This window comes from Ornithorhynchus anatinus, chromosome 1 (assembly GCF_004115215.2).
Source record: "Ornithorhynchus anatinus isolate Pmale09 chromosome 1, mOrnAna1.pri.v4, whole genome shotgun sequence".
NCBI classification, from domain to species: Eukaryota; Metazoa; Chordata; class Mammalia; order Monotremata; family Ornithorhynchidae; genus Ornithorhynchus; species Ornithorhynchus anatinus.
Genome location: NC_041728.1, coordinates 1,172,905 through 1,183,318, shown reverse-complemented (window position 1 = coordinate 1,183,318; position 10,414 = coordinate 1,172,905). Strand labels below are relative to the sequence as shown.

Sequence of the window (10,414 nt, the reverse complement as noted above, 5' to 3'; positions counted from 1 at the left end):
GCAACTTTACCAGCCAGGACATTGGCTCCTGTGGCTCTGCCCCTGACTGCCTTCTGACCAACAATATTTCTCCCATTCAAATGATGTCCGAGAACTGAGCGCATCATCCCAGACCTATGTATTCCAAGAGGAAAAGAAGTTTGAATCAGTACGCACTAGGTAGCCGTAGAAAGCTTGCTTTATTCTCTCGAACCTGCTAACTTGGAGGTAGAAACATCATCCGTGCCTCCCAGGTCCACTCTCAGAAGAAAGCAACACACGTTCCCAGGGAAAGTCAAGCTGTAAATCAATTTGTTTCCAAGAGGGAGAAGTGACAAGACTCACCTTGATTTTTCAATGGTAAAGGCATAGTCTCCCTGAGTTTGCTTAAAAGGTTTTTCATTTCTCGCATATCTCTGTAAAAACAACAAATTCATCGCTAGATTAATCAGGAGCGAACATTACACATGACCAGATTTTGTTTTTGGTGTGATGACAGAGTTCTTAAGTAGTGACTGAAAGAGTGTGGCCTAGTAGATTTAGAACGGTCCTCGGAGTCAGGAGGACCTGGGTTCTAATCCTAACTCTGCCAATTGCTTGCTATGTAACCTTGGGAAGTCATTTCACTTCTCTGGGTGTCAGATTCCTCAACTGTAAAATGGGGATACCTATTCTCCCTCCTACCCGAACTGTGAGCCCCAAGAGGGACAGGGACTCTGTCCAACATAATTAATTTATCCCAGCGCTTGGAATAGAGTTGGACAGATAGAGAAGCAGAATGGCTCAGTGGAAAGAGCCTGGGCTTGGGAGTCAGAGGTCATGGGATCAAATCCCGACTCCGCTTGCCAGCTGTGTGACTTTGGGCAAGCCTCAGTTACTTCATCTGTAAAAATGGGGATGAAGACTGTGAGCCCCACGTGGGACAGCCTGATCACCTTGTATCCCCCCAGTGTTTAGAACAGTGTTTTGCACATAGTAAACGCTTAACAAATACCACCATCATTATTATTACTTAACCAATACCATAAAAAAGATTATACAAAAGGAGGAGAAAGCAGGAGGAAGAGGAATAGCAGGGCTAATAGTGTTTATTATGTGCTTATTGTGTGCAGAGCACTGTACTAAGTGATGGGAAATAATACACAGGTAGGAATTAGACACTGTGCCTTACTAGCCGGACTTGGGGCTTTAGGAGAGCAGGTGTCAGGGTTTAAACACAGGAATGTTGATTCTGCATTCATGAGAGATGGCCAGAGTTGGATTGACCATGGATGAGTTGGGGCCACTTTTAGGAAAGAGAAAGAGAACCAGTCCTAGCTGACAGCTACACGGAACTACCCGGTGTTTCAGTGAATGGGGTTTCACAGAGGGGCCATCGGTCATGCCATCAAGGGCGAGGGTTTACTCTCCCTTCCTTCAGAGCCTTACTGAAGGCGTGTCTCTGCCAAGAGGCTTTCCCTGACTAAGCCCCCCTTCCCTCTTTTCCCACTCCCCTCTCTGTCTCCCTGACTCGTTCCCTTTGTTTATTCCCCCTCCCGGCCCCACAGCACTTGTGTACATATCTGATTGATTTCTATTAATGTCTGTCTCCCCCTCTGGACCATAAGCTTACGGTGGGCAGGGAGTGTGTCTATTATTGTATTGTATTCTCCCAATTGCTTAGTACAGTGCTCTCCATACAGTAAGCACTCAATAAATATGATTGAAAGAATGAATGAGTGAATGGTGTGGCAACAGTCCTATAGTCATCATTATTTATTGAGTGCCTGTGGGCAAACTGCTTTACTGGGCACTTACTACATGCCAACTGCTGTACTAGTCTCTTGGGAACGTTCAGTAGAAGCCAAAGACACAGTCCCTGCCCTCGAGAAGTTTGAGTGCTAGTGGAGGAGATGAGCCACGGACCATGTGTTTGCAGGACAACTAACGGGATGGGCTAAAGTTGTCACCCACTTCAAGGACTTGGAGGCTCTCCCACCACGACTATCACTGGCTCATCCCAAACTCATTCATTCATTCACTCACCAAATTGCACTGTACTACACGTTCAGTAACTCAGTGAAAGGGCCTCTGATGCGGGGCGTATAAAGCACCGGGGTAGAAGGGATTTTGAGGCTCTTAAAGGCAGAGCTCCATCTTTACCATACTTCTCTCAACACCTACTTCTGCACACAGTGGCAATCAATAAACACCACCGGAATCACCAGTTAGCTTCCAGTTTCAGGGACAAGGTTAGGTCAACAAAGCCAAGAAAAACAGAGGGAAATACTGTAGTGAAGGCCTGGATCCCCTCCTTCACCCTTCTGGAGGTCTGGATCCAGTCAGTGGTGACCTCAGGGAAGCACCACGGGGGAGCCAGTTTAATTATAATAACTGCGGTATTTGTTACTTACTAGGTGCCAAGCCGTGTACTAAGCGCTGGGTAAAGCACGAGATATCAGTCCTACCATGGGCTCACTGTCTAGGAGGGAGAACAAGTATGTAATATCCATTTTGTAGATGAGGGAAACTGAGGCACGGAGCAGTTAAGTGACTTGCCCAAGATGACACAGCCACTAACGCGGTGGTTGAAACACCTAAAGTTCAACTTCATGGGTTACCTTTTCAGCTTCTATTTAAAAAGGCAAGCCTATCTACCAAGTAGTTGTTTCAAGGCAACTTCTCTGTGCCTCAGTACCCTCATCTGCAAATTGGGGATTAAAACTGTGAGCCCTGTGCGGGACTGGGACTTTGTCCAATCCCAATTACCAGGTATCTACCCCAGCGCTTTAGTACATTGACTGGCACTTAGTAAGCTCTTAACAAATATCACAATTATTTATTATTATTACTATTATTAAGGCAGGCCAAATTGCCTTCTGGATCTTGGCCTGAGGGTCGGTACCTGTTTTCCTGACTATGGCAGGTGTTGGGCTATTTGCCTTTATTGTGGCTTTCAGGAAGTCAGAACTAAAGGAGAGATTTTCTATTTTTCAAATTACGTAAAACCATTCCCCGTCATTTGTCCGTGTATTATCGAGTTGTGCCACACTGTTTGGGTCACAATTAGTGAGTTCCTATGTTCATACAAGTCCAGCACGTAATCACTGCATGTGCCGATTTTCTATAAACATAAAACTTTGGTAATTAGCTTTAGAATTAGATTCCAATTGGAAAGTAGGGGCACGATGAATGGAAATGCCATTATGAGTTATATTTGCGAAAGTACAAAAAAGTTCATTATCTCTCTGATGACTCAACCCCACACACACTCTGTCCCTCTCCGCTCACCGGAATGGTCCTGTATTCACTCAACCATTCTGTGCTCAGGGTAGGGAAATTAGAAGTTAACGACAGGGATGTTAAGGGGAAGGGTAATTAAACAAGTGTTTAATTTCTCCACAGTAGAACGGCAATTTAAGCATGTTAATGAGGCGGATAGTATATTACATGCTATTATCTCTGCTTTTTCCCAGCCGAAATGAAATCATAGAGCTCTGCTCTCTGCTGGATGCAAGCCTCGTCTCGGGAAGATACGTTAGAAATACAACAGCACACCAGAAGGCCAGGAGCACGATATCATGTGACCTCCGCTGCACCAAAAGGTCACTATCAACCAGTCATTCAGTTGTACTTACTGAGCGCTTACTGTGAGCAGAGCAGAGCCTGGGAGAGTCCAATATTACAGAGTCGATACATAACGTTCCCTGCCCACGACAAGCTTACCGTCTAAGAGTTCCTAGAGAATGAAGGCCCAGTCCCAAGTGCCTTAATTTACTAGCAGAGAGTAGAGAGAACGTGGCACATTCTGCGGATTGGGAGGTCTTTGATCACCCCCCGCACTTGTTTTCTGCTCTTTGGAGTGTGACATGGGGCAAAAGAGAAGCAGTGTGGCTTAGTGGATAGAGCATGGGCCTGGGAGTCAGAAGGAACTGGGATTCTGAGCTTGCTGCCCCTTCGCCTGGGGTGAGAGTGAGTGAAGAGTTGATCATCTTGCTCTCCTCCTGTGGCCATTTCCGCCGGCCTACAAGTATCTCAGACCCAAGAGCCCAGAGAATCTGAGATCCAAATCACTTCCTGAATTCAGGTTGCTCTTTCAAGACCATCATACCTTTCCGTGTTTTCAATATCTGTGGAAACCTGCCAAGAATGGTATGGAGATCCACTGGTGATGACGATGTGTCTTCTAATATAGGTACTTCAGAACTCTCTTCGGCTTTACAGTCAGTGCTCTTGGGGAGTAGCCCACCAGGTTCTTTCCTAGAGAGGGAAAGGGAAGGTAAAAATCAAACCTACGTGAGTTTTCATCCGTACATGAGAGCTCACCTCCTCCAGGAGGCCTTCCCAGAGGGAACCCCCCTTTCCCTCTGCTCCCCTTTCCTCCCCTCCCCTCTTCCCCCATCCTTTCCCCCTTCCCCTCCCCTCAGCACTGTGCTCATTTGTATATATTATTTATTACCCTATTTATTTTGTTAATGAGGTGTACATCCCCTTGATTCTATTTATCTTGATGATGTTGTCTTGTTTTGGTTTGTTCTGTTTGCTTGCTGCCTGTCACTGGGCAGGGATGGTCTCTATCTGTTGCCGAATTGTACATTCCAAGTGCTTAGTACAGTGCTCTGCACGTAGTAAGCGCTCTATAAATACTATTGAATGAATGAATGAATAATTTTCATCCATACATACCTGGCAGATAAGCTCCTCAAAGGCAAGAGGACCAACTTTGTTGTACTCTCCCAAGTGCTTAGGACAGTGCTCAGCACAGAGTAGGCACTCAAAAAATACTGATTGACTGATTGCTAGATTTTTTTCCCCAACCATTTTACATTTATAATATACAATTTTACTGTTAACCCATAAGAATATAATAATAATAGTATTTGTAAAGTGCTGACTATGTGCCAAGCACTGTTCTAAGTGCTGGGGTAGATACAAAGTTATCAGGTTGTCCCACGTAGGGCTCACATTCTTCATCCCCATTTTACAGATGAGGTAACTGAGGCTCAGAGAAGTTAAGTGACTTACCCAGAGTCACACAGCAGACAAGTGGCAGAGCCGGGATTAGAACCCATGGCCTCTGATTCCCAAGCCCATACTCTTTCCACTAAGCTGCACTGCTTCTATATAATATAATATAAGCTCTTATTATTAGTGGTAGTATTTCGGGTGAAGCAGTGTGGCTCTATGGAAAGAGCATGGGTTTGGAGTCCGATGTCAGGGGTTCAAATCCCCGCTCCGCCGCCTGTCAGTTGGATGACTTTGGGCAAGTCACTTCACTTCTCAGTGCCTGTTACTTCATCTGTAAAATGGGGATTGAGTCTGTGAGCCCCACGTGGGACAACCTGATCACCTTGTATTCTCTCCAGTGCTTAGAACAGTGCTTTGCACAGAGTAAGTGCTTAACAAATGTCATTATTATTATTATTCTACCACTACTATGATTACTACTATTATTTACTACTAATAACGATCTTTGGTAAGCACTTACTGTCAAGTGTTAGGCTAAAACCCTGGGAGAGGCTCAGTCAAATCCCACAGAGTCTCTTCGCACACAGGTCTCATAGTCTAAGTAGGAGGAAGCAGCATTAAATCCCTGCTTTACAGATCAGGAAACTGAGGCACAGAGAAGTGAAGTGATTGATCCAAGATTAACTCCCAAATCTTCTGACTCCCAGGCCCATGTTCTTTTCACAAGAAGATACCGGTTCATTCATTCATTCAACAGTATTTATTGAGCGCTTATTATGTGCAGAGCACCGTACTAAGTGCTTGGAATGGACAATTCGGCAACAGACAGAGACAATCCCTGCCCGATAACAGGTTCAGAGTCCCTCTTGAGTAATGCTATTTTTGAAATTAGAAGAAAGTTCCAGCCAATGCAGTATTGTTTCTAACAGTAGCATCAGGTTGTTTAGAGGAACCAAATGAAGGTGCCTTCCTCTGTTAGTTAGCACGCTGTTAGAGAAGCAGCGTGGCTCAGTGGAAAGAGCCCGGGCTTGGGAGTCAGAGGTCATGGGTTCGAATCCCAGCTCTGCCACCTGTCAGCTGTGTGACGGTGGGCAAGTCACTTCACTTCTCGGTGCCTCAGTTACCTCATCTGTAAAATGGGGATTAAGACTGTGAGCCCCACGAGGGACAACCTGATTCCCCTGTGTCTACCCTAGCGGTTAGAACGGTGCTCTGCACATAGTAAGCGCTTAACAAATACCAACATTATTATTATTAACAAATACCAACATTATTATCATTATTATAAGGGGTCTAACATTTTAGCTTGGTCTAGTGGAAAAAGCTTGGATCAAGAAGCCAGGTGATCTGGTTTTAGTCCAGTTCTAGCACTGGCCTATTGACCTTGGCTAGTCTACCTCCCTGTCCTTCCCTTCATGATTCTGTAGGCTTAATGATGCTTCTTTGCTTCCATTTTTCCAGAGGGAAGAATCCTAACTCTCTGGCCTGTGTGCTTTTGGAAGTTTCTCCCAAACCGATATCCCGATTGCTCTTCTCTCTTCCTTCTTCAGATTTATTCTGCCCTCCCTGAGGTAGATTAATTCAAACCTAACATAGGAAGTCCAGGAGCACACGGACCATGTATGATGTCAGCAACCCCTGACAGAGCCTGGTGAAAGCTGCTTTCTCACCCTGCCTTGAGGTTTCAAATCTCCATGAACAGATGGAGGGTTTCATCTTGAAGAAGGGGCATTTAGAGTTCTATATCTTTCCCATTCAGAAAAAAGAGATTCTTGAGGATGGGAGGGGGTGGAGATGTTTTTTGGTTCAATAGCCGTGGAGTGGGTCGAGATTATTTCCGTGAGCCTGAAAGCATCTTCCAGCCCCTCCAGTGGCAGGGGAAGAGGAAGGGAAGGGGGAAAATCGGTGACTGAGGCTGGTGGTTCCAAATATGATGGTGGAGCTAAGTTAGAAAAAATCAGGTCAGGGTTTAGAATTAATCAAAGCTTCTCTGTTTACTTTATGCCCACCAGTTCTAGTGGAGATAGTGCCTTGGGAATTGCTTGTCTGATTATCTGGAACGCGAGCACATTGCAGTTAATTGAGTACTTATTCCACCTCTAATAAGCATTTCAGGCTTATAGAACTCTGGCCTTTCAAAAGGATTTGTGTCCTGTCTCCTGGCACACTGAGCAAGACAGATACCTACCACCTAATAGAGTCCACTGACTGGGAGATGGTGTCTATGAGGGTGAGTGTCTCGGCACACTTTGTCCCTAAAAACCCAGTAATGCCTTTCGCTATTTGGGTGAACATTCCTCGGACATCAATGGGTAAGAGGCGCAAGGTATGTCCTACGGTCAGTAGGACTCTCCACCATCATCCATGGTATTTATTGAGCTCTTACTAGGGGCAGAGCACCTTACTAACCATTTGAGAAAGTACAATACAACAGAGTTGGTAGAGACGTTCCCTGTCCACAGTGTGTTTACAGTTTAGAGGGGGGAGACAGACATAAAGGTAAATGAATTTATAGTATGTAATTTAGATGTGTACATAAATGCTTCAGGGCGGACGGTAGGGCAAATATCAAATGCCCAAAGGTCACAGATCCAAATGCACAAAAATACCGGAGGGAGAGGGAGATGGGGAAAAGGGCTTTCTCGGGGAAGGTGCTCTTAGGGGAGTTGTGACCTCCATAAAGCCTTGAAGGTGAGGACACTGGTAGTCTGGCATCTAGAGAGGGGGACGGAGTTCCAGGACACAAGGAGGATGTGGGGAAGAGGTCAGCGGTGAGATAGATGAGATCAGGGCACAGTGAATACTCTGATGCTAGAGGAGCCAAGTGTGCCGGCTGGACTATAGTAGAACAGAAAAGCAGCATGGCTTAGTGAATAGAGCACAGGCTTGGGAGTCAGAAGGACCTGAGTTTTAATCCCGACTCCGCCACGTGTCTTCTGTGTCACTTTAGGCAAGTCACTTCACTTTTCTGAGCCTCGGTTACCTCATCTGTAATGGGAATTAAGAGTGTGAGCCCCATGTGGGGCAGGGACTGTGCCCAACCCCATTAACTTGTATCTTCCACTGCGCGTAGAATAGTGGTTGGCATATAGTAAGTGCTTAATAAATTCCCTAATTATTATCAGGGAGATAAGGTAGCAGGGGGCAAGGCTAATAATAAGGAATTTCTATTTGATGGAGGGTGGATGGGCAGCCATCGGGGCTTCTTGAGGAGAAGGAGGCTGGGTTGGGTTTGCTATAGTGGTATCTCTCTGTCACCTGGTCCCCCTTTACCCAGCTGCTCCACCGTGAGATGGCTGGTGGGGCAAATGGGCACCTCTCTGGTCATGGAACAGAATAGCTCTGAGGTCTCAATAGCAGTAAACACTACTGTGCCCTCTCCCCTTTGGTAAGCCTTCACTGAACATGTACAAGGCGAGGGTGACAATGAGAAACATTAAATTCCCACATGCTTAATAGCCACTAAACAAAAAAACAAAACAAAACAAAAAACCCTGACTGAGAGGAGAGGTATCAGAAACAAGTACTGCTGCTTGACCAAATTGTTGTTTTTAACTGAATTTGCCCTGTTCTGATAATTCCTTGAGTGTGTATAGCACTTTATTTCCCTCAAAGTGCTTTCACACCACATATCTCTTTTTAATGATAATAATGGTGGTATTTGTTAAGTGCTTACTGTGTGCCAGGCACTGTTCCAAGGGATGGGGGAGATGCAAGGTAAACAGGTTGTCCTATGTGGGGCTCACAGTCTTAATCCCCACTTTACAGATGAGGTAAGTGAGGCCCAGAGAAGAAGTTAAGTGACTTGCCCAGAGTCACACAGCTGACAAGTGACGGAGCCGGGATTAGAACCCACGACCTCTGACTCCCAGGCCCGTGCTCTTTCCACTGAGCCAAGCTGCCTCTGCCCTCACGCCATCTCTGGGAGGTAGATTGGGAGAGGCAGGGATTATTATGTCCATTTAACAAGGAAACTGAGGCCCAGAGAAGTGGAGTGACATGCCCATCAACACCACCTAGGCTAGTGGTAGTTATCAATCAGCCCTCCCATTTCCAATTAACTTTGATCGTCTCCTACTACAAACCAGCCTGCATACTTCATTCCTCTAACATCAACCCATGAACTACATCGCAGTCTCATCTCTCTCATCCTTAATCCCTTGCTCGTGCCCTCCAACCAACTTGGAACTCCTTCCTCCTTCATATTCAACAGACCACCACTCTCCCCACCTGCAAAAACCAACCTAACCCTCCCAATCATATCTCCTCCAAGAAGCCTTTCTTGACTATCCTTTTATCTCCCCATCCTTTTTGCCCTCCCCTCTCTATCGCCTATGCTCTCAGGTCTTTACGTTGATATTCTCCCCACCCCCAGCCCCACAGCACTTATGTTCACATCCATATATTCTGCCACTTCCCCTATCTGTAATTTACTTGAACGTCAGTCTTCTCGACTAGACTGTAAAATCCTTGAGGGCAGGGATCATGCCTACAAACTCTGTTGTATTGTGTTTGCCCAAGCTTTTAACACACTGCTCTACACTCAGTAAGTACACAATAAATACCTATGATTGATTGATTGATCTAGGACTAGAAGCCGAGTCTCCTCACTCCCAGTACCATGCTCCTTCTGCTACTTTATACTATTATCTCTTTCTCTGTATGTCTGGACCCCTCCCCTTTTAGACTGTGGGAGCTCCCTGTGGACCAGGGACAGTGGTTTGGTCCAAACTTTTTGTACTTTTCTCCGGTATATGTACAACACTTTGCGTAAATTAAGGGCTTAATAAATGCAAAAAAAATGAAATGTGAAACCCACGCACCATCTTTGCCAGTGGGCTGCTTAGAATCTAGACAGTCATCATGGCATGCTTTTATATTGAAGTCTTTTACCTCTATTCCATGTAATCCTTGGTGATGATGGACTAGGCATATCATTTACGTGGGTTTGACATGGTTTCTCGGAGCCCTACCTTCTTTCTAATGACTTTATCCTAAGAGAAACAGAGTACCACCACTTCCCTTAGTCATGCAATAGGCCTTGAAAAAGTGGGTTTCATTCTTTTGCTGGTTCCATTTTCCTCAGTAGCAGGAAACACCCCTTTAAGTCAAAATGACTCATGAATAATGTGAAAGGTTTTCCTATCCAACCACTTTTCATTCTAAACATAGAAATTTGACCTTACCAAGTAAAATACCAGTTTACAATCACATTACAAATAAGTGACTACAAACAAGGAAAACAGTTGCCATCTGCCGCCTTCTTCCAAACCTCCTCTTTACCTAATGTGACCCAACTGGTCTTGCTCAACTCCTTTCGCTCTTGTGTCATTGTGCTGGCAGACAAGAAATAAAATAGTTTTTTCTTCATTTCCTTAGTGGCACCTTGGGCCTGTGAAATATAAAAGGCTTCCAGAGAGATTACAGCCCTTGGATGTACTGATCTGCCAAAACCACTAAAGGCAGAAAAAGGACATCATCGTACCGA

General features: G+C 45.3%; 1 protein-coding gene across 1 annotated transcript in view; it reads right to left on the bottom strand.

Annotated features, from left to right (window-relative positions):
• Positions 1–320: 320 nt before the first annotated feature.
• Positions 321–10,414, bottom strand: part of LOC100074594 (regulator of G protein signaling 7 binding protein) — a 52,052-nt gene continuing 41,958 nt past the window's right edge. Inside the window, 3 exon segments of the mRNA XM_029074965.2 lie at positions 321–393; positions 4,070–4,118; positions 4,121–4,219. Of these exon segments, the coding sequence (XP_028930798.1) occupies positions 321–393; positions 4,070–4,118; positions 4,121–4,219 (221 nt within the window).